Source organism: Streptopelia decaocto, assembly GCF_964273445.1.
Source record: "Streptopelia decaocto genome assembly, chromosome: 11".
NCBI classification, from domain to species: domain Eukaryota; kingdom Metazoa; phylum Chordata; class Aves; order Columbiformes; family Columbidae; genus Streptopelia; species Streptopelia decaocto.
The window spans coordinates 15,139,502-15,161,686 of record NC_138666.1 but is presented as its reverse complement, the minus strand read 5'-3'; the positions used below and the strand labels follow the sequence as shown (position 1 = coordinate 15,161,686).

At 37.8% G+C, this 22,185-nt stretch overlaps 1 protein-coding gene across 7 annotated transcripts in view; it reads right to left on the bottom strand.

The window, feature by feature from the left end:
* Positions 1-20,832, bottom strand: part of DPY19L3 (dpy-19 like C-mannosyltransferase 3) — a 30,072-nt gene extending 9,240 nt beyond the window's left edge. For 2 of the 7 annotated variants that reach the window (XR_014185157.1, XR_014185158.1), the window contains exons 1-16: positions 20,295-20,832; positions 18,601-18,748; positions 16,983-17,116; positions 14,065-14,155; positions 13,099-13,220; positions 12,753-12,898; positions 11,096-11,219; positions 10,163-10,297; positions 8,388-8,519; positions 7,208-7,309; positions 6,498-6,571; positions 6,096-6,254; positions 4,650-4,772; positions 4,194-4,305; positions 3,585-3,641; positions 1,248-1,330 (exon numbers count right to left, since the gene is read on the bottom strand). Coding sequence is in view for 5 of the 7 variants with exons in the window: in XM_082062893.1 (XP_081919019.1) it covers positions 1,248-1,330; positions 3,585-3,641; positions 4,194-4,305; positions 4,650-4,772; positions 6,096-6,254; positions 6,498-6,571; positions 7,208-7,309; positions 8,388-8,519; positions 10,163-10,297; positions 11,096-11,219; positions 12,753-12,898; positions 13,099-13,220; positions 14,065-14,155; positions 16,983-17,116; positions 18,601-18,730 (1,724 nt within the window). In the remaining 2 variants the exon portion in view is untranslated. Of the gene's footprint in view, positions 1-1,247; positions 1,331-3,584; positions 3,642-4,193; positions 4,306-4,649; positions 4,773-6,095; positions 6,255-6,497; positions 6,572-7,207; positions 7,310-8,387; positions 8,520-10,162; positions 10,298-11,095; positions 11,220-12,752; positions 12,899-13,098; positions 13,221-14,047; positions 14,156-16,982; positions 17,117-18,600; positions 18,815-19,598; positions 19,677-20,294 lie in introns of those variants that run through there. The other 5 variants (XM_082062893.1, XM_082062892.1, XM_082062895.1 and 2 more) reach the window with 5 other exon arrangements.
* Between the last annotated feature and the right edge of the window lie 1,353 nt (positions 20,833-22,185).

The following is a 22,185-nucleotide window of genomic DNA, read 5'->3' as shown; positions in this document are numbered from 1 at the left end:
CGCTAAATGGAACTGGCTGGTAAACATTAGTCACAAAAATGTGTCAATATGGCTGCTAAGATTCTAAATGATGGAGAAAAACATGGCCTGCTTTCAAAATAAGTCAGTGAAGGCTTGTAATATATTTTATTTTTAAATTACTCCTTCTAGGTTATGGATTAAAGAAATAAAACATTATGCAGTGTAAATATGTTGCTATGGGTAGAATAGGTTGGGCAACTGGTTTCACTGAAGTTTATTGCATTTGAAAACACAATACAGGGCTCCAAGGAAATACTTCAAACAGTTCAATGCTAAATGTAGTAAATTCAGATTTTCTTTCAGAATGTTTTCCTCCAGAACATCAAACTAATTAAAGGAAAAAAAGATCTTTGTCGGAGTTCAAAATAAATACAAGTCCCAGGAATATCTCTGTTCAGAACTTAAGAGTTTTCAAGTGGTTCCTATATGTTAATAAAGAACATATCCCTTAAATTCACCATCCTCCACAGAACATCCTACCTGGCCTTTTTACTCAGGACATTCTACATGCAGTATTCCAAACTATTTCCACCTAAAAAAATAGCTTCCTATGCTCTGTGTGAAAACACAAGTGATAAGGTGGGGTTGAAATTATTAATTTGTACTCCTGAAAAAGACTTTGCACCTGTGCTTAGCTGTGGCTAGTTCAAGTTCAACTACAAATATTTTGTTTACAGTTTAGAACACATACTGGTATTAATTCTAATAAATATAACCAGTTTTGAAGTTCAAGCAACAAACCGTAGCGTACAAATTTTCCAGCTCTAAAACTCTACATCCAAGCTGTTTAAAATCATCAAGTTAAAAAGAGGAGGACACCAGGTTGGGGGGAAAAAATGAAACTAAAATTATTTAACTGCAGAGATCTATTAATGTAAAGAGGTAGCTATAACATGATGGAAGAAGCTTGATACCTCCAAATTGACCTCTTTCAGCTGGGAAAACTAAGTGTGCTTATGGCAGCAAATGGAGTCAACTGATTCCCTGACGCACGGGCAATACAGCAGCATGATACTGGAACCAGAGCAGTCTGGGGGACTCTGCATATAACTGTTCTCCACAGCCATTAATATGCTAACCTCTTGATAGCCCCTTTATCCTCAACTATCTCCTTGGGTCACCAAAGATCACTGATGAGCTGTGACAAAATAAGGACAACACTATAACTAAGAACATTAGATCTACACAAATAGCATTTAACTTAAATAGAGAAAAAATCCTCTTACTTAATCCAGTTCATCAGCTCCACAGTGTCTGGGTCATAGAATTCTCTCAGCTCTGACAGTTCATCCATTATTCCTGGCCAGAACTATAATAAAAAAAAAAATTAAAACAAATTGGAGACAGAATGATTTAAACAAGTTCTGGATGTTGAAACACATTATTTCATCTTAGCTGGAAAATGATGTTGTCCAGCTCATGGATAAGTTGCAAGACATAAGCATTTCTTCCCTTCTCAGGAAGGACACACGGCTGCCATTGCTGTATGAAAACACAGTTTCAGAGTTGGAGATCTGCAGCTTCTGCCAGGTGACCAGAAGGAACACAATGACCTGCTGTGTCTGAGAAGAACAGCTTTTCTCCGGCGCACATCTCACGGGAGGTTTGCAGAACTCTATTAGTTAAGATCAGTTTTTATCTTAAAATCAATGGGAAACTGAAAGTTGACACCAAATATGATTGTTGCACGCTGTATCCACTTTACAAGTGAACCTTCTTAGTTTCCTGGACTGTATGATGAATGTTGATGTTTTACCTTATTTTTTGACATATAAAGCTTTAAGAAAAGGAATGAGATAAAGAGGCATCAAGTAACAGTTCAATATGTAACAGCCAAGGCATGACATAATGCCTATGAATACAGGAGAAGGAAAGGCCCCACAAATTAACATTTAAGTTTGGAAAGGCAAATTGCATCTATATAAAAAAAGGTAGGAAACCCGTATCAAAAGTTAAAATCATTAGACGTGCTGTGGATGCCATTAATGGCATTTCAGAAGTTTGAATTAACAGAGAACCACTGAAGAAAAGAAGAAAAAGTGTGACTGAATGGCAACATCCAATAGACTATTGGGGGAAAACATTCCAAAATTTATTGAGGACAAGGAACACACAAATCAGATTTGGAGGAGAGAAATAAGGATTGAAGGTGATTCTGAAAAGCTTAACCCTCTCTCTCTCTAAAAAAAAAAAAGCTTACAGAGATTTATATAAGGGTTTCTTGTTGTTTAAGCTAGTGAATATTCAAGGGCAAAAGGGAGCAATTTAGAGAGATAATGACAATATAATGACTGATTGCTTTGCATCAGTCTTTACTACAGAGGATGTTATGGTGAAACCTATTGCAAATCTGCTTTCTTTAGATAATAAGAATTGCTAGCTTGCGAAGTGAAATGCCATAGGAAAAAGTGTAAGAAAACCTGCCTCACAATCTAAAAAGGCATAAATCATCCAATTTAGGTAATAGTCATCCAAAGTTAAGAAGGAATTTGAATGTGATGCTGCTGAGCTACTTAGCAAAAATATGCATTCTTTCACTAAAACTAGAATTATGTAAGGATTTTGTTCTGGACTAGAAAAATCTTGAGGACTTGTAGTTTCCAAAAGCCTTAAAGAACACTGGTATAGCAAAAGATAACATGAAATGTTATTGCTGACTCGCATCAAAAACAAAAAGGCAGGAAAACAGAAAGGTGGCATTCTCTGAACTGGTAATGGGGAATACTTTTCCTAAGGTATGCAATTACTTATTGAAAAATAAAACTAAGTCCTAAAATTTACAACAATAAATGAAATAATCAGCTCTTGATGACAGGACTATAGAAAGAAATTGAATTATTAGGAGATTTAGGTACTAAAGTTGTGTCTGTTCCCTTATCCTAGCTCCTTGGTGGATGTAAGACGATGTTTTAACTTTCAGGAGCAAAATTAAACACTTTCTGAGTGAAAACATCCCATCTCTCTATATTGTAGAAAGATTTCAGCTTTTTCTTTCACATTATTTTTATCCCTCTGGCTGAAGATCATGGATTTCATCCAGTATAACAATGCTTAAGCTTCTTATTGAGTATCTGGTGTGCTTTGGGTTTTCAGTGTACTTCGATTTATTAATAGTTACTATCCTCAAATATACAGGATATACACAAATTTTAACTCGATGCCTGTGATAAGAACCCAGAGATTTATAAGAGCTTGCAGCTTTTCCTGACAAAAAACCCCACCATATTTTTCATTCTAGCTAAAAAGTGCAGAGTTAGACAATTGTTCCAACCACAACCTTGGAGGTGTGGAACAGTCCACTGATGATTATGGGAGTTCAGTACTTCCCAAATACAAGGATATTCATTTTGAATTCAAAAAGTATAAGCATTAATTCTTTGGCCTCTGAGTCTAAGAGAAAAGCAGGTACTACTATATTATTTATAGTTACTGTTGGCCTAAGAGCAAAAGTTAGGAATCTCCCTAGAGAAACAGGATTAGATTTAGATATTACAAATAAACACGACAACTAAATGCATGCAACTAAAAAATGCCAAAATATTGAGGGAAAAAAAGCCTCTTACCTTATATGAAATGTATAGTAATGTAATTATTGGTATAGAATACTTCATCACATGTGTCTAAAAGAAATTGCAAAGAAAATGGTTATTCTGATGAAACACTTGTTTGGATAAACTTAATTTTCAATCTAATGATATCCAGCGTATTTATCATGTGGTGTAATTTACAGAGCTTGAATTTTACAAGGACGTTCTGATCTTGTTTTAAAGTACCCCCTTATTACAGACCCACCACAAGTCATGGATTTATTTCCATATACTTAAATCTATCTTCTACAAAGTGGAAAACACTGTATCATTTGGTATAAGATATTGTAAAGGTCTTCTCAGACCTGTGACGATTTCTTAATAAGGTGACAGACTTTTTTAGTAAAATTGTAGTTATTTTTCATCGCCACATCTATATTGCCATCTAGTGTATTCAAATGGAATTGTTTAATAAATAAACCACTAGAAAATACATTTCACTTACTAAATCTATACAAATGTACTTCAAAGATATCCAGTTTAAGAGAACTACAAACAATATTCATTTCAGATGTCTTTTAAATCTGAGTCTTCATTTGGTTTAGATATGGGGCAAAAAACAGTTTCATGAAGAGTAGTGCTAACCCTCTGTGGTGTGTAGAGATGGATACACTTCAGGATGAGTTTCCACACTTCTGTACTGCACAGGCCAAAAGATGCAAATACACACATGTGGGATGTCCAGAGGTATTTCATTCTGGAAGAATACAGACAAGTTTGTGCTGATTGTCTGGAGCTCTGCTAAGTGGTGCCAATAAGAATGTTAGAGAAATTCTGAACATAGTTTTCTTGGACTTTCAGGACTCTGAAATAACTGGGTAAAAGATTAACTTCACGCTTTGCTATGAGCTCTTGAGAACATCCCTGTTCCCAGACTTCCAGACATTCTTTTTGGCAATGCCTCCATCTACAAGCAGAAATGCAGCCAGGAGAGAAAGAAGGTTCATGATCCTATCAGTTTGTGGTCAGTATATTTGACACTCTTATCAAAATAAAGTTGATTGTCTAAAAAAGCCTTTAGTAGAATTTTTAAAAATATACCTCATTGTGCTGAATGCCAGACATCCAAAAAGGACTGTGTGAATAAAGTTGTAAGCAGCATCAGGCTTCAGTGTTATTGTGCATTCTTCCATTTTTTCCATGAACTGGACTTGATTTGAATCACTAATTAAACAGAAGAAATAAAAAGTGTTATAGTCAGTTCTGTAACACATTTCATATAGTTGTCTGTATTTTAAAAAGCATTTAGTCCTTCTGATGCGAAGAGCAATACCACTGCAATCAGTCCACAATCTTCTGTTACACCTATGAAATAATTAAGCCCCATCGCACCAACTTGATGCAGCATCAGGAATTTATTGCTGGTGTATCTGTGTGCTACTAAGGCAGCAGATTAAAAATAAGATTATAGAAAAGATGTGCTGAAAAGGCTGGTTCTTGCTTGATGTGGCTACTCTTGTGAATGTATATGGAGAGCTGATTAAAAAAAATAACAGGGAAAAAACTCACACATGTAAGCAGAAATTTTTTGAGTGGGCGATAGCTGAGATAACTAGTCAGCATTAAAAATTAGGGTAATGTTTGGGATTATGTTTTGAATTACAGAAAATAACAGCTGCAGAGTCTTTGTTTTTAAAAAGGATTGATGCAGTGAGTTTAAGAGGCTGGTTAAATAGTACCAAAATGCCTTATAGATGACTATGACTTCGCAATTATTGTAATGTAGTTCTGGAACATCTTAGATCCTCTCTCTCCCTGTTTCATGTTGTTTTCCACCAAATCCACAATGACTGGCATTAGTTATGTGACACTCCTTGAATTTTTGCTTGATCTAGTTTTATATCATCCCTTCTAACTTTCGCCCAAGTTACAAATGTACAACTGAGAAGTTTATAATGAACCATTTACCTTTTTTTTCTTTTTAATAGCAGTTCAGTACTAATTTTCTCCTAGTGTTCCGTAAACTACTCCAAATCCTGCAGCTCAGCTGTGGGAAGTGGCAGCAGTGATGCACAGCTGCAGTCTGGCGCTCCTGCTCCTTCCCACCCATCACAGGGAGGTCAGCACAGACCATCCCAGCTCATTTCTGGGCAGTCTGAGGATATCACCAGGGAAATGTTTAATTGCGAGTGCTTTGCACAGGGAAAATGGGATGAACTAAAGAAACTAACATTGTTTTCTATACAGACACCCTTCCCCTGCTTCCCATCCCCCTAAAAAACACCCCGGTCAACCGTAAAACCTCAACAGCAAAGAGCTTGAAGAAATCTAGCAAGTAATGTTTCTTTGTTTCATCTCATTAAATCCTTTACATTTTTAGCTTTAATAGGAAGTTAATTATTTTGACCTCTCTACTACATGTCCTACTGTTTCCTTAGTACCTGTGGAAAGTAATGCTGTGTGCTGCTGTACTCAACTGTCAGTTCCTTAGCCTGTTGACGAAGAGAAAATGGATAAAAATGGGAATTATTTCTAAACATATTTTACCTGAGGTTCCGAAAGGCAACAATTACAGCTGCTACTGTCACCAGGAAGAGAACAAATATGTAGACGTAAAAAAGCAATGTGTCTGAGAGTCTTGAAAAAGTATTTAATGGTAGTAATCCAAAAGCTTCTTCACAAAGATACAGGTTAGCATCAAAATCTCTAAAGAAACAAAAATAATCCTTGTCATCATGTATTTCATAACTCGATGTCAAAAAGGACCAGTTTCCTTTTTTCCCAAGCAATTATAAAGCCACAGTTGTGCAGAGTATTTTGAAAGAAAATGTATGACATAAACATGAGGTAAAAATCCATGATTCATTACCAAGATTTGAAACGAGCAACAACCTTCAGGCTTCATTTAATGAAGCCATACAAAAAAGTAAAATTGCAGCTAAATCATACCTTGTTGCCCCAAATCCAAATTTTGCTTTCAGGAATTTGAATATATGTTCATCTGACTCAAGATGAAGAATTTTCTATAAAGGGGGGAAAAAAGAAAGGAAATTTATTTTTAAGTATCAAAAAATTAACACAGTAAACAGTTTTTTCATCATTTAAATGAAACTGTGAAGCAACACAGACTTATTGGACAGGGTGCTTTGCAATCAAATAAGCACTGAGTTTGTAATTATGGTCTTGTGGTCCAATGGGCAAGTTACTTACTTTTTAGTAAGTTAGTTTCTTGTTTACAGATAAAGACTATCCAGGACAAGTTGAAATGAAAAATTCAGCTAAAAGCAATGACTTATCATATCTTACTGTGATACTTTTAATTTCCATGTGTACTAAAGTTTAATCTGTTGATATAGATCAGTTGAAGAGACCAAAACTCAAAAGCAGAAAAGGTGTTACTGTTACTAATGTCTGCAGATACCTCTGTGCACAAGAAGAAATAAAAGTGTGGTATGGTCTACACATTTTTATAAGTATTCATTTCTACCTGCATTCATTGAAAAGTAAATTCAAAGAAAAACTTTGCAAATGCTCAGCAGTATAGGAATGCAGTAGTCTCTGAAATGCAGCCAAATATTCCAATTTTTATCTAATGACATTACTGGAGATGATTAACAAATGCCTTTTGTACGTTTCTATCTTAAAAATTATATGCTTACCTTGATGAATTTATTTATTAGGAAAGTCAACCACATGACTAACAGTACATGGAGGATAAGTTTTCCAAGCCTATTAAGCAAGGTGCCCTTTTTTAGGTTTTTCTAGAAAGAAGAAAATATCGGTATTTCAGTACTTTTTTGTATGTATTTGGAACAAAATATTAATATTTCAGTACACTTGTATGTATTTAGAACAAAAGCAACACAGACCATTTCAGATTGCTTATCTGCTAAGCCTTATTAGGATCAAATTTGTATTAGGTTCATGTAAGCAAAAATGCATACATAAGCAAGTATCCAGAATGAAGATGTATTTCTTCCACAAAACTGAAGGGACAATGTCATAAGAACTCCCCAGCACGCTGATCTGTCGGAGTTCTGTTACCATTACATCTCTACAATTGCTGGCGCCCTGTGCACCTGTGGCTGCGTTCCAGGATTCCCTTCATTTCAATAGCTTTGTGTGCCTTTTGAAATATCTGTTCTTTAGACCTTCCACCTAAATGTGGCAAAGGTGTCTTCTGGCTCTGTCAGCTGATAGGATTTTGAGTAGCTTTCCAGTTCAAAGCTCCGGATCTGAGCGTGGTGCTTTGGCTGCTCACAGGCAACTTGGAAGAGGTGCAGACATTGTCTGACTATAAAAAACACAGTCCTGATTTTTAAAGGTCAAGAGTGAGAGATATCAGGAATGACCCTGTAAGTTCATATATTCTAATTAGAGGCTGTCATCAATGCCAGCAGCAGAAAAAAGAGAATTGTAAAAGCAGGAAAAAAACTCCTAATCTTTGAAAGAAACAAAAGATTTCAGTAAACTGATTGTGATATGTGCCCAGTTCTCACAGAATATTTTGTTGGAGGCAGATCCATAACTACAAGACAAATGCTGCTGAAACAGGTGTAAAGTCCATTTATGCAATTTTTTGCAGGATCTAAAACTGCAGCTTGCACAATCATAAATGTTAATAGCAATCACAGAATTATGGTGTCTGATGTGATTGGCTATGCTGTAGAGAGTATAATTGAATTCATTATTTGATCATGCAACGTTTTTGTTGCTTTACGCTATGGTAATTCCTTTAATTACTATTAGTAATTTAAAATTATAATGCATAGAAATTACTCATTTATCTCTATATATCACACTCTTCATTTAGTATTACAGAAATATTTCAGTACCTACCTGGATTGTTCTTGCTATCAAGACAGAAGCATTAAAACTTAAAAGTAATGATCCAAGTATCATAGAATTAAAGAACTGTAGGACGCAGACCAGAAGTAATCCAGAAATCTGAATGATATACAGCCACATAACCTGTAACAATAACCTTACAGTCATATCTTCTTGTCTTTGAATGTGTTTTATAGTTTATCTAAATATCAATTATTCGTACTAAAAATGTATCATCTTACACTAAATCATCATACTTACAGCCATTACTATACCCTCCCTATATTTATCTCCTGAACTAGTTAGATTAATATTTTATGCCTGTTTTATACCCAGGAGAGCCTGAAGCTATAATAAAGCAGATATGTCCACTGCAGAGTGAGGAAAATATTAATTACTTAATATTTGGAAGGTGTTTTTTAATTTTCATTGGTCAAAGTCTTGTTTCTGTAGCTTCTCTAATGTCTTTCTGACTGAAGAGTTATGGCTCAGTGCACTTCAGTAATCAAACATCTGCTGATTTCTCTAACTTTTTAATAGTAGTTTAGTACAGCCCTTTTTGAGCTATGCTAAACTACTACAAATGTTAAACTGAATGCAAACAGTAAAAAACAGATGATTTTCTGATAAAGTGGTGCCAAAGAACCCGAGTTCCGTCTCGTATTACAGAGTGGTGTAAATCAGTATCAAATGGCCCAACAAACTCCAACAGTTTCAAGAAGAACTTCTTTGAAAACTAATACGGAACAAGAGTAGTACAGCATGTCCACTTCAGTATAATTCAGGATGAAGCTGGTAATTTGCCAACTTTTACGGTAGCTGATTAGTGACATCAATTGCTAACTTCATCTTACACTTGCACGTATAATAAAGAGTTTAGAAACTGTTACATAAACCACATTTATTTTGATATGCACCCACCATACTAATTTGCAGTTAAATTAATACAATCACTAATATTCAAGTCTGCCTCAAATTTAAAATGAAATTAATATGAATTGTGCTTCATCCTACTGTAACCTTCCTTAACGTTAGGACCTTTTTCAACTAGTGTACGCTTTTACAAGGGCTAAAATCATCTCAGTAGAATTTCACTGTGAGATTAAATTCAAAGACAATAATTTCATCCTCTGTAGTCTATTTCTATTTCAAAAAAAATAACTGTAAATGATCTCTTATTTTCTTAGTAACACTTGTTTTACTTTTTGGCTTATTCAGTTCAGAAACATATCAGTGACAATGTTGTTATTTCGGGGTGAATTCCAATGTACAAAAGAAAACTGCTTCTCTTGAGCAATTTAGTCCATCTTCCTTCTCTTCATGGTACGGTGCCTACACTTCACTTTCAAACAAGGATGCACGATACTTGAGGCAAAATTCATACATTGTTATGACTTCAACTTAGGCAAAAATTTCTTGTGCAAATTTTTTTCTGTCCACTTCCAGAGGACGTGCTTAAGCTGTGCTATTACATCAACTGCTATGATGGTTTTAAAAGCAATCCCTTAATAGTGTCAAAACATAGCTGTGCCTAAACAAAACTAGACAAAAATTAAACAATAGAAGTGAATTACGCAAAGTGAAATAAAATCAGGAGGAAAAAAACAAATCAGAAATGGTGTTGCTCTGTTTATTAATTTTTATGCTTGCAGTATATACAATGTGAGTACTTAAAAGCACAAAGCAGCACAGTGTATAATCTGTATTACTTTGGGCATCTGCACCACTGGTTAGTAAAACACCTCCAAAATTGAAAAAAGTTTGGTTATTTCCAAATGTGACCTCACCTTTGCTGTAGGAAGCATGTCAAAGCAGTCCAGTATGAATAACGCCAACGCCTGTATCAGCATCATAAACTGATTAAATTGCCAAGTCAGGCTAAAGAGAAACGTTGATATGAATACAGCCAAAAGTGTCATTCTCTAGAAGAAGAGAAAGAAGTTTTATTTAACGTTACAGTTTCCTTAATGAAAAATAAATAAATTATAAATACCCCATCTTGTTCCTCCCCTCTCCGCCCTGCCCCCCCCAACCAAAACCCACCTTAATTTGGTTTTATTTTAGATCAGTTTTTAAGACATTAATATAAGTTTTCTATCTGCAATAACTGTTTGGAGGATAACAAAAATTTTTCAGAGTTACAGGTTCTTGTATTTATGTCTGTATTTTACAATTGTAATAGCACTTGCAACAAAAGGGTAAGATCTCAGATAGTTTCAGCCCATAGATTAACAAGCACTATGTGTTTTACTATGCTATAAACAGCAGTTACTTGAACAAATTGAGGAGTAATGACTTAAGAACTGTTTGTCAAAGACTGTATCACCAATTTGCTTTTGTTCTTGCAGATAGGGACAACATCCTGTATTTGTAAAACAAAGAAAATCAAAAGAAAATCTTTAATCCTTGTGCTTTACAAGCTTTTCTGCTGCCCACTTTATACTAGTCACTTATGTTTTCTTAAATACACAGTACTGTTGTCATACACTCTTTAGAGCTTACCTTTATTTTTTTTCCATTGGTGAGCACATGTATTCCTTTGTATTTCAACTACCTCTGAATTAACAGAAGGCTCATCTGAATCATGTTTTCAACGTTATAAGTGATTTGTGTGTGTATATATCCATTGCTATAAATGCTTAATAAGTATTTTGTCCTAAGTTTTATAGGCACTTGTCTAACACTGATTTTACTGTGTCATATTTGTTAGAAATACTCACTTCTTGAACAGGCTGCAAATGAGTTCTGAGTAGGTATGTGATGGCTGCTATCTGAACAGCAAAGAATGGTAGTGCCCAGTTCTCTCTTAAAGGAATGGTGAATTCTACTCTTGTAGTATCTACTCTGTATAAAACAAACAGAGTTTCATAAATTTAAAACATAAAAAACACCAACATGGTGACAGAGAGGTTGCAACGAAAGGCATCTTTTTGGTATTTTAACTACTTATTGATAAAATTTGAGGCTTTACACTCTAGATCCTTCAACATGCTTGGCTCTGAAAAAAACATGATTATGAAGGTTCTGCAAGTCATTCATTGTTTCTCTACCTTAAATGCTTGCACAGCTTGGATAATTTAAAAATGAACAAACACGCAAACAAAAGCACTCCCAAAATCCAGCATGTGGGGTTTTCAGGCCACAGGTAATTTTACTTCATTTTTGGTTTGTAAAAAGCACATATAAGAATAAATAGATATCAGTTTCTTCACTGTGATCCCACTGCATTGGATTTGAATACCACTAAAATGGTTAGAAACTTCTGGTCATTTTTTTAATGCTTTACCATAAAAGGTATGTGATGGAAGCTAGTAAAAGTTCCCCAAAGGGCAGTCATTTACAAAACTTGAATTAGAAGTTAAAACCAAAATAATTTCCTTTTCTCTTGCATCAAGAAAATGTTTGCTAAAAAGTAAAGTAAACAACACATCTGAGACATGCTTAACTGGATGAAAAAACATCTGAAACAGAGCTATTCAGTAGCCTCAGATGTACTTCACCTGAACAGGAAGTCTTTATCCAAATCAATTTAGGTACTTATTCTATTTGCATAAAGGATAACAGGCTTCCATTGCTTGTGAATTAATAGAAAGATGGACAAAACAAATCTGTTCCAAATATTGTGTAAATGGAAAACATGACCTCATGAAATAGACATGTAAACTTACTCCACATTGCATGTATTTTTAAATTACTTTCATCTTAGGAGAAAGAAACGTTTTACCACTATATACCTACAATTATTCGGTAATGGAAATGCTTGCAGATAAACTTCTTTACAGCTGCTGATTAACATATAAAAGCATTTTGATAGAATGAAACTGTCTTTTTCTAGATGAAGTTATCTATAACAGCCTGTGCCACCACTCCTAGCTTCATGCCACCAGCTTACTGGTGGCCTAAAGGCAGTTCTGTAATTTTGCTCTCCAAATTCAGATTTTTTTAAGTGAGAAATCACTAGAACAGCTCAATTACCATCTTTTTGGAGGTTGGGTGTGGGGCAGTGAGGAGAGACCTGAAGGGCATATATGCAGGTGTCTTTAACACCTCAGAGATCCTAGGCTGGAGAACACAGGATGTATCTTCTGGAGATCCAAATACATCTGAAAGATGTAGTTCCCTTTTAGAGACTAATTTAAGCCAAAATTTTCTAGTTAAACTTCTTGAAACTTTAAAAATCTGGTCTGAAATGTCAGCTCATTTCCGATTGTTTTAATTATTTTGTATTATTTAAACATTTTTTCCATTTTCTGGCTCATCTGGAGAGAGGCCTTATAGTTGGAGTTTAGTTCAATTAATCACGCATTTGAAGATTTAATGCCTTACCTTTGACATGAGGTACAATTTTAGAACAATGGAATGTTTAATCTTACTTACCTGTTTGTAATATACCAGCAAGCTGCCAACAACCCTGAAAGCCATGTTCCACTAAGAAGCCAGCTTGTTACATACAGAGCAATGACATAAACTGCCTGAAGTCCAAACAAAGTGTAGATATAAAAATAAACGGGCTCTAGGTACTGCTGTAAAACACAAGAACACTGATGTTGACATAAAACACTCACGGGGGGGATTATACTTAATATGAATTAGGTTTTGCTTTTACAAATTACAGAGGTATTAGGAGTATTTCTAATTAGAAAATAACTAAAAAGGGGAGCTATGATTCACTGCGCAATCTTCATAATGCACTTACAATCTAAAGTCATAAATAAACGCCTACCTGAATTGGAAGAATCCTATACAGAATGCTGAGAAACACCTCCTGGTAAACATTCATTCTTTCAAGTATGTTAATTGTCCTCACAGATTCAGTTTTATTGTCATATACTAAACCATGTAAACCTTAACGATAAAGAGAAATTGAAATAGGAGATTGTCATTTCCCCCCTCCACCTTCATTTGAACAGTGAATAACTTTTTCAAAGGCTATTTTAGGATCTCTCATCAAAAACTGCAAACTTTGATTCAGATCACATTACCTCTGAATGAACATGACCTTCTGAGGTCTTCAGTTTCCCTGCTTTGAATGTGATGTAGAGTGCTAATTCAAGTACTGTACTTTAGTAATGTATAAACCATTTATTTTTGCCCTTGCATTCCTAGCATAGGATCTGTGGTACATACTGGATCTGAAGGACCACTCCTGTCACTACTTTGAACACCGGTGATGTTAATATTGACAAAAGTGTAGTATAAATAAAATTGCTAAGGAGCAATTTAAGCACCTAGAAAATACGAGACTGTCACAGGAAAACCCCATCATTGTCCCTGATTTACTTGGAAGCTGCTCATTGTGTCACTTGCTGTCCAGGCAGACAGAAAAAAAAATGCCCCTTCCCACAAATGGCTCATAATTCAAGTTAAACAAGAGAAGAATAAAAATGAAAGTAATACTGAATAAATCAGCAAGGCTGAAACCTCAACAGGTATAAAAGTTGTGCCTCGAAGTGATTGCCTTCATCAGAATGTGAAAGTGTGGCACAGAAACCAAGGTATCATTGTGAAATTTATTATGTTCATAACTTGGTGGTTCACTGGTGTATGAACAGAATAAATCTGTGTCCAGTACAATTGTTACACTGTTTTTCACAGTTATAGTATTCCTTGTTCTCAACTAAATTTGAAAAAATACTAAAAATAGTCAGCTGCCAACACGAAGTAAAACTTACTTTACAGTTTACAATACCTTGCTGGATGGAAGCAGCCTGAATCATCTGCTTGTAGTAGGAATAATAAAGTCCACATTCTGTTCTGAATGAAATTTCTCTTTCAACTTCCTGCAAGTGAAAGTTCAATAGTAAATTTGCTTTCCATTTCTTTTCACCACCATGTGAAGCTGCTTTCAATTCAAATTCTTGCTGTACTAGGGAAATTAACCTATATGGTGGCTTGGATCTTTGGGTTTGTGCATTCTATGCAACTTAGTTCAAATAAAGGTAAAATATATGGAGAAATTTCGGGTAAGAGAGAAATGGCTGATGTGTCAATGCCTCTGTCAACTGATTCAATTCCCTTCATGATTCAGATATGCTGTTTGGAAACATTTTAGATTTTTTTACTATTTTTTGTAATATTCCATGCTTCGATAGGTGCAGTGGCCAACAGCTGGACTTTAAAACTACAAATGCTTGCTCTATGCATTTAACATTTCTTCCAGATTTAGATACCCCATAATATTCTGTGGCTTTGTCACCTTAAGGCTTGATGAATTCAGTGTGCCGTGCTTGGGGCTGCACCATAATGCCATTCTGAGATTTCAGCTGGCAGGGTATTCTGCTGCCTGTCAGCTGTTCATCACTCTCATACTTCACTTACAGGTTAAAGGAAAAGCGATCTTCTACTTATTTATAGGTGTAGGTAAAGTTATTATTTTTAATTTTAAAATGTCCAAATGATTTAAACTAGGTACACCTCAGACCATGCCTCTTTCTTGGCTGTTCCTGCTCCGGCAGGGGGATTGGACTAGATGATCTTTCGAGGTCCCTTCCAATCCCTGACATTCTGTGATTCCCTCCCATACTGCCCAGTACAGAATCTTATCTCAAAACATGTGTTTTATTGAAGTCAACTGTTGACAAACTAAACCAATACTAATTCTGGTCTGAGAAAAATCAACAGATAAAAATGCATCTGATTCAGTGTAAGTTCACAATTAAACTCTCCAGCTGCTCTATGACACAAAAATCATTATAACAACAGGAGAAGAATCTGACATTGGCACTAAATACTAAAAGCCACAAACAAAATTAGAATGCTGGATTTTGAATGAGTGTTTGTTTCAAGTTCATCATTACTGAAAAGTTTTCTAATACCAAAAAGTGGCTGATTCTAAGTGCTCATTAAAAAAAAAAAAAAAAAGGAAAGTTAACATTTGGAATTTATTAAGGGGGAGAGAGGAGTCACAGAGGGGGATCTAATTAGCAAAAATGCATTCAAACATGATTAATTTGTAATCCTGGCACCAGCTGTATTCAACCAAATGCTATACTTTATGAGACAAACACTAGTGAGTTTTACATCTGTTTCATGCTAAGATAACATCTGTTTTATTCACTCACAATACTTTTCCAGTTCTACAGCAATTTATACTTTTCCTAGTATTGCCTGTCAATAAAAACATACAGACTTATGGGTAAGCATTATACGAGCACATGTTTATCTTTCTGTGTATTCAATTGTGAGTGTTTAACAAAGAAGTTACCACTGTTCCAAGGGAAAAAAAGAACATAATCCTCCAGGATAAATAGAGAGTTGCATAGGATCTCAATTTATGCGATTCTATCCCAATAATATTAAGCATTCAAAAAATAAATAAAAGACTTTTCCTCTCAAGCGCAGTGCAACATTCTAGAGCTTAGGTTTCCTCAAACTCCTTAACCAAGTCATTCAGGATCCTGAGCAAGCAGCCGAAGTCCGAGTTGAGTTTTTCCATAAATGAAGAGCATAAGCAAAGCACCAATTACTTTTCTTTTTTGACAAAGCTAAAACACAATGCAGACAATTGCAGAAAATTTGATTAGACTTCACTCATCCCCAAACCTTCTTTGTATTTACAAATAAACTGCAGGGGATACTACCTGTTTGGTCTCACGCTGTAACAAAGAATTTGAGAAAAATCTTTAAAAGTACCTTTGAATTTTGCTTGGGACATGTTTACAAAATAACTTGCAATAGAGTTACAGCTATAGCCTTCTATTTGGGAAGATATCCTTAGAAACAATGCAAGTTGAGAGCGTGCACAGGCAAAACACGAACAGTATACGCTCACTGAACACATAGCTCCAAGAAGCCGGAGTATGTATGAAGTCAGATCAGTTATGGCTCTGTGTTACAACTGACTATTTTATCTCTAATAATACTTGAAATCTCATTAAAGCTTTTCCTGTTAACAGTTTAAAATTAGCACTGTAGCCACGTGCCTTATCTGGTGGAGTTAACATCATACTGAAGAAGGTATAATGTAAGATCAGAGAATATCTGCATTTCTTTCTCCTTTAGCCTGCTGAAAGATGAACTGAATGCTTTTTAGAATCTTTCCATCCAATCGGCTGAAATTGCTCATGTTCCAATGTTACTAGTTATCATATCAACTCCTTAGGATGAAATGAGAGCTACAGAGACAACAGAGTCCAGACTAAAAATATCTAGAGGGATTTATTTAAAATTTAATATCTAATGGCATTCTAGTGTACTTAAAATGAAAACAGTAATTACCAAATAAAATGAGCATTTCATGCATTGATGGGCAAGTTAATTGCAACTACAGACCTGCTGCTCTTAGTGAAGTTTGTGCCCCTCTGTATCAGTACAACAGAATAAAAATGCTGTATCCATTATGTTCATACATTGCCACAAGTCCATGCCTGTTTATACTTCAAAATATACACATACCTGTGGAATTAACCAATACTTGTTTTTGGAAGGAAAAGGCAAACCTAAATTGTACCTTCAATATATATATACAATCTATATATTCAAAGAAAGATGACAGTGGGTACAAAGCAGTATTATGTGTATAATACAACAGTAATTGTTTCAGTAAGTGCCAACAATTTTTAATACGCTCTACGAAAGCACTGATAAAACTATAGAAATGACTGTTACCTTAATATTGGAAAACCACAGGTCATTTTCATGGAGTGTGGCAACATAAACAGAAGTAAGAAGTCCCAGAGAGATGGCAACAATTCCACCAACAGTTACTGAGAGTATGTTCCACAGCTTTCTACCTGTATGATCTTAGAAGAAAAATATTTCACTCTGTAATTGGGAAACACATAATTCAACCCAAAGGAATTTTGGAACCAAAGTTATACATTGTCTGCGCTAGTACAGTTTACATTCTGTAGGTAACAAACACTGGGTTTTGAGAGGCCTTTGTGGAGATGTGTTTTGTACTTTTTTTTCATACAGCAAACTCAGAGTGCTTTATTTTCATGCAAAGTGAAATAAGGTGTGCCTTAAGTGGTAAATGAACACCAGGACCCAACACAAATTTACATAAATACCCATATCTAATTTGTAAATCTAAATTGGAATATCCTCTGGGGCATCTTTTGTAATTAAGGCAATAGAGGATGCATGTTAAATCACAAGGTAAGAAATTAAAATTTTCTTCAAATGTCCTACCAGCTGCCCAGTTTGGGCGGGTTTGCTTGGTTTTTATAAAAAAACTACACTCAAGGTTCAGAGTCTCACTAAATACCCACAAAGAGACTGAAGAGCAGCCAAAGCAGCCTTTGATAACGGTGTCATGCTTTGAATTGCAGATGACATCCTGTTGAAATCAGAATAAGATTATAGGTGGAACGATGAGAAAGAAGGGTTGCGTTTCTAGGTAGCTCAATCGGTTTATTGTACACTTACGTTACTGGTACTTTTAGGTTGGTTGTGTGTTTAATGTTGATATAAGGCTTAATATGGATATTTGTGATCTAGAATTATATCTCTGAAGTGGTTATTTCATACTGTTTGTGACATCTACGCAATGGGTACCAAATACGCAATTCAATAGACCGGAGGGCTGGCTGAGAACTATGATCAGTTTCCCTTTTAATATTTAGCCTAAGGAAACAACAATGTATGTAAAAGTAACAATGTAACTTTCCTTTCATCCACCCCCAACTGCATATATAAAAACATTTGGAATCGAAGTCAAACCATCCCTTAAAAAAAGTTGATTACAAAAAACAAACCAAACAAACTTTGACAACTCTAAAGTTATAATTCCAAACATAAATATTACCAGTATTTAATTACATAAACAGATCCTCAAATTAAGATACTTAATGTCTCTGAAATTTACCTAGCTAGTCTGTCCTATAGTCAAAAAGGAAAGGTTGCAGTTACATACAGATTTCATGTGCAATCTGCTTATATTGAAGTACAACTCAGAGGTCTTCAAATTCTTTTATGTGACCAATGATTTGAACTGGGATTAATTTAAGAACCTATGATGGCTATATGGAATTTGATAGTGTGTCACTGATACTAAATTAAAACCAAATTGTTCTCACCAATTTAAAAGAGGATTTAAAAATGGAGATGAGATGGACACACAGTAATCTGCATGCGCTTTGTCTCATCCGATTAATTTTGGTGATAGATATTCAAGTATAAAATGTATTTGGTACATACTTAGTTCTAACCTGTGCTTAGGCTAGATACCAAAAGCTAAACACTACTAAAAAGCTGTAATGCCACAGTTCTTTTCGTTACCCACCAGGCAGAATTTTCCCACCTTCTTCATTTTTCACATTCTTCTCCTCTGAAGGCTGATCTTCAGCCGCTTCTGTGCCTTTTCCAACCCTTCTCTGTCTTACAGTTGTCATGATGTCAGCCACTTTATTCATTATTCTTCAGTCTGACTCCTAGATGGACACACACAAGCAATGCACCTTCCTACCCAAGCATTCACTTGATGCTGTCTGAAATATCTGAAAACAGAACCATACTTTACTGCCACCAGAAAGTTTCACTTACAGAACTATACTGTAGTTGAAGTCTGGCCTACAGAAACACAATATTTTCAAAGTTTTTACAATTCAGATTGCAAATTAAATTATAGAAAACATAATTTTAATTTTGTAAAGGCTTAAGCTCACAATTTTACAAACTCTTGACCAGGTATTCAGAACAATTCATTATTTTGACTGCCATCACCTTTGGCCCTTGACTCAAAATGCACACCAGGCTCCACTTCTTTGAAAAAGTGTAAGCCCTTTAAAGAAAAATTACTTCTTTTAGGGTATTTTAGTTGGGCACCTAAAATAGAAAGTCAGATTGTTTAAATCTTAGCTTTCAGAAAATCCTGAATAAGGGGGCCAGAAGATGCAAAAATGATGTCAGAGAACATGTGCTATACAAAACTAGAGACAGCATAAAAAAAATCCTTGATGTTTTATACTATTAAAGCACCATAGTATTTGAGAACATCGCAAAAAAGACAAAAAGAAGAGCAGCTAGTCCTTCCCTGGTCAATTCCCAGGCACTGTCTGCTCTGTGAGTGCGGTCCACGCATAAAACTACTTCAGCCTGCCATTCTACAGCTGTCCCATCTAGGGACATGGTTTAGTGCCAGAGTTAGGTTATAGTTGGATTCAATGATCCTGAGGGTCTTTTCCAACCAAAATGATTCTATGAAAATCAACAACGCCCCATCCTGAATGCATAAAAAATCTGCCACCATTCCTGGGGTACAACTGCTGATATTTGTGTTACCACTGGTGTAACTGGCAGCTAATGGTAATGCTCTAAGGAATACGCCTCAACCGCACAACTTGGTTGTTCTAAAGCTTTCGCAGTGATTAGCTTCGTCTCCTTCCCCTGTGCCTGGGAGAACACGTGGAGCATAGATCCAAGTTGTTTTTAAACGGCTGGTTTGTAGAAAACCTGACAGCTAATTAACGCGGCCAAGGTGATCATCACAACCATGCTCCTTTACACTGCCAGTCTCGGCCAGCTTTCCTCAGTGCCCAAGGGAACCGTTTTGCCCGGCACACGCAGCGAAGCCTCGACAGGCCGCCAGAAGGGAACGTCCCGCCCGTCCCCGCGGCTGCCTGAGGTGAGGCCTGGGGCCGGGCCCGGGGCGAGGCCGGCGGGGCAGGCGGGCGAGAGGGCGGCCGAGCTGCCGCGGGCCGGCGGAGAGAGCGAAGCGGCCCCGGGGACAAGGCAGGGGCGGGAAGGCGAGGCGGGAGGGCCGGGCCTGGGGCCGCGGCTCCCCCGGCGGCCGGGGCGGGTCCCGCGGGGCGCGGGCAGCCCCGCACAGCGCCGCCCTTCCCTGCCCTTCCCTTCCGCCTCCGGCGGTGCGGGCGCTGCGGCCTGCGCGTTCCGGCCCGGCGCGGCCTGCTCGGGGGGATCTGCCCCCCCGCCCGTCTCCTCCCCTTCCCCTCCGCATCCCCCCGGCGGGGCCGATACCTGCCGGCGCTCCGAGGGCTGCGGGTCGCAGCAGCGGGGCGGCGGCTTCTCCTGCCGGCGCTGCCTGCGCGGAGACGCCCGGGCCCCGTCGCGAGGAGGGGAAGGGGCGGGGGCGGACGCGGTGCCTTTTGTTCGCCCTGCCGGGCGGAGCGGCGGGGCTGCGGCAGCCGGGGCGCGGGGCTCAGCGGCGGGTTGGGAGCCGCCGCCGGGGGAGGCCCGGGCGGGGAGGAGTTGCGGCTTTGGGGGGCGGGCGGAGGGGCCGCGGCCGGGCTGCGGGTGGGGTGGCGGGTCCGCGCCCTGCGGCGGGGCCTGGCGGGTGCGTTCCGCTCCCACCGCCGCTCTCGGGCCCGGCGAACAGAAGTGCGGCGGGGTCAGGCCTGGCTGCGGAAGCAGAGATGGGCAAACCCGCCCCGCTCTCAAACTCGTCCCTCCTCACCCCGGGAGGGTTTAAAGTGGTTTCAGTTTCAGAACGCGGCGCTGCCCGGGCTGGGAACGTCCAGTCAGCGGGGCCGGGGCCGGTGGCGGCTCGGAGCCCGGGAGCGGGGCGGCCCGGTCCGGCTGCCTCCCCCGGCGGGACCGCCCTGCGCTGGGCGGCCGGGCCCGCCGGACCGAACACCGGCCTGTTGTGTGGAAATGGTTGCAGGTTACCAGCAATGCGAATTCTACTGGCATTCCCAAACTACTAACGGAATCTACTCTGTAAAATAGCGTTACTTCAACTAAAACCAGTTTGTGCAGTAGAAAAGCATTAGATTGCCTTCGAGTGGTTAATGTATCAAAGAGTAAATGTTACCTTATGATTATAATACTATAACAGTGGCTTTATATTTGCCAAAGCAGTAAAAAGATATTATTTCAATATCCTTGTTACTCGCGTTCTAACTATATCGTGTGGTAGCAAAGTCCTGTTGTTAGTATCAAGTTACTCATAATCCCAATGTTAGTCAAACATCTACAAATCACAGTGTACAGGAAATGGTTGAATGAAATGTTACATTTAATTATACTACAGGGTGTTTCAAAAAGATGGACCCAATTTCAAAGCAAAGTGATTTCAAATTGGGTCCATCTTTTTGAAAGACGGTGCATCTATATTTGTGTTTTCTCCTGGATTGTCACATTGAATACTGTAGCAAGAGCCACTGTGAACTAGAAACACATGAGGACTCAGGTTCTGACTTAGATTTTGAGCCTACACCTGCAATCTTAGTTTCTTTTCAGCAGCCATATAATATGCTGTAAGCATGTCAAATTTCTAGGTTATATATTTTTTTCAACATTGAAGAAGCCTGAAGTTTTTCTTTTGGGCAAAAGCATCTTATTTTGACCAATTCTGAGGGGTTTTTTTACCTAGCTAATATTAAGTCAGTATTAAAGGTGTTTCCCTTTCTGAGTGGCTCAGTGTGGTGGCTCTTTTTCCAATTAAGCCTAGAAGGGACTGCAAAAAAAAGAACAGTAGGGCAGTGCATTAACCCTTCTACAATAACTGAGTGCAAATACTTACCCGAGATACAGGTCAGGGTGATTCAAACCCCACTGGTGTGTGGTAGGGCTCTAACCCATTTTCTCCTAATTCCTGGGAGTGTTACAAGCACAAAACATTTGGTCAGTGCAGCTCTATCCAACAGGCCCGTTCCTGCAGCAGCTGCAGCTCTGGGGGGGCAGTGCCAGCAAGGGGGACGATGTCTGACCAGACCTGTGCTGCACAGCACACAAGGTGTCTTGGATACCAGTCGGATCACACGTGGCCAGGTTATTTATGGGGGGAAGGTAACTTCTGATGAGGCTCTTCATTAAGCTGAAGTGAGCAAGGTGTTTTAGCCCAGTGAAAAGGATGATATCTGCATGGCACATCCCACTACAGAGACTTTTTTTCCGAGGTTTTGCATTA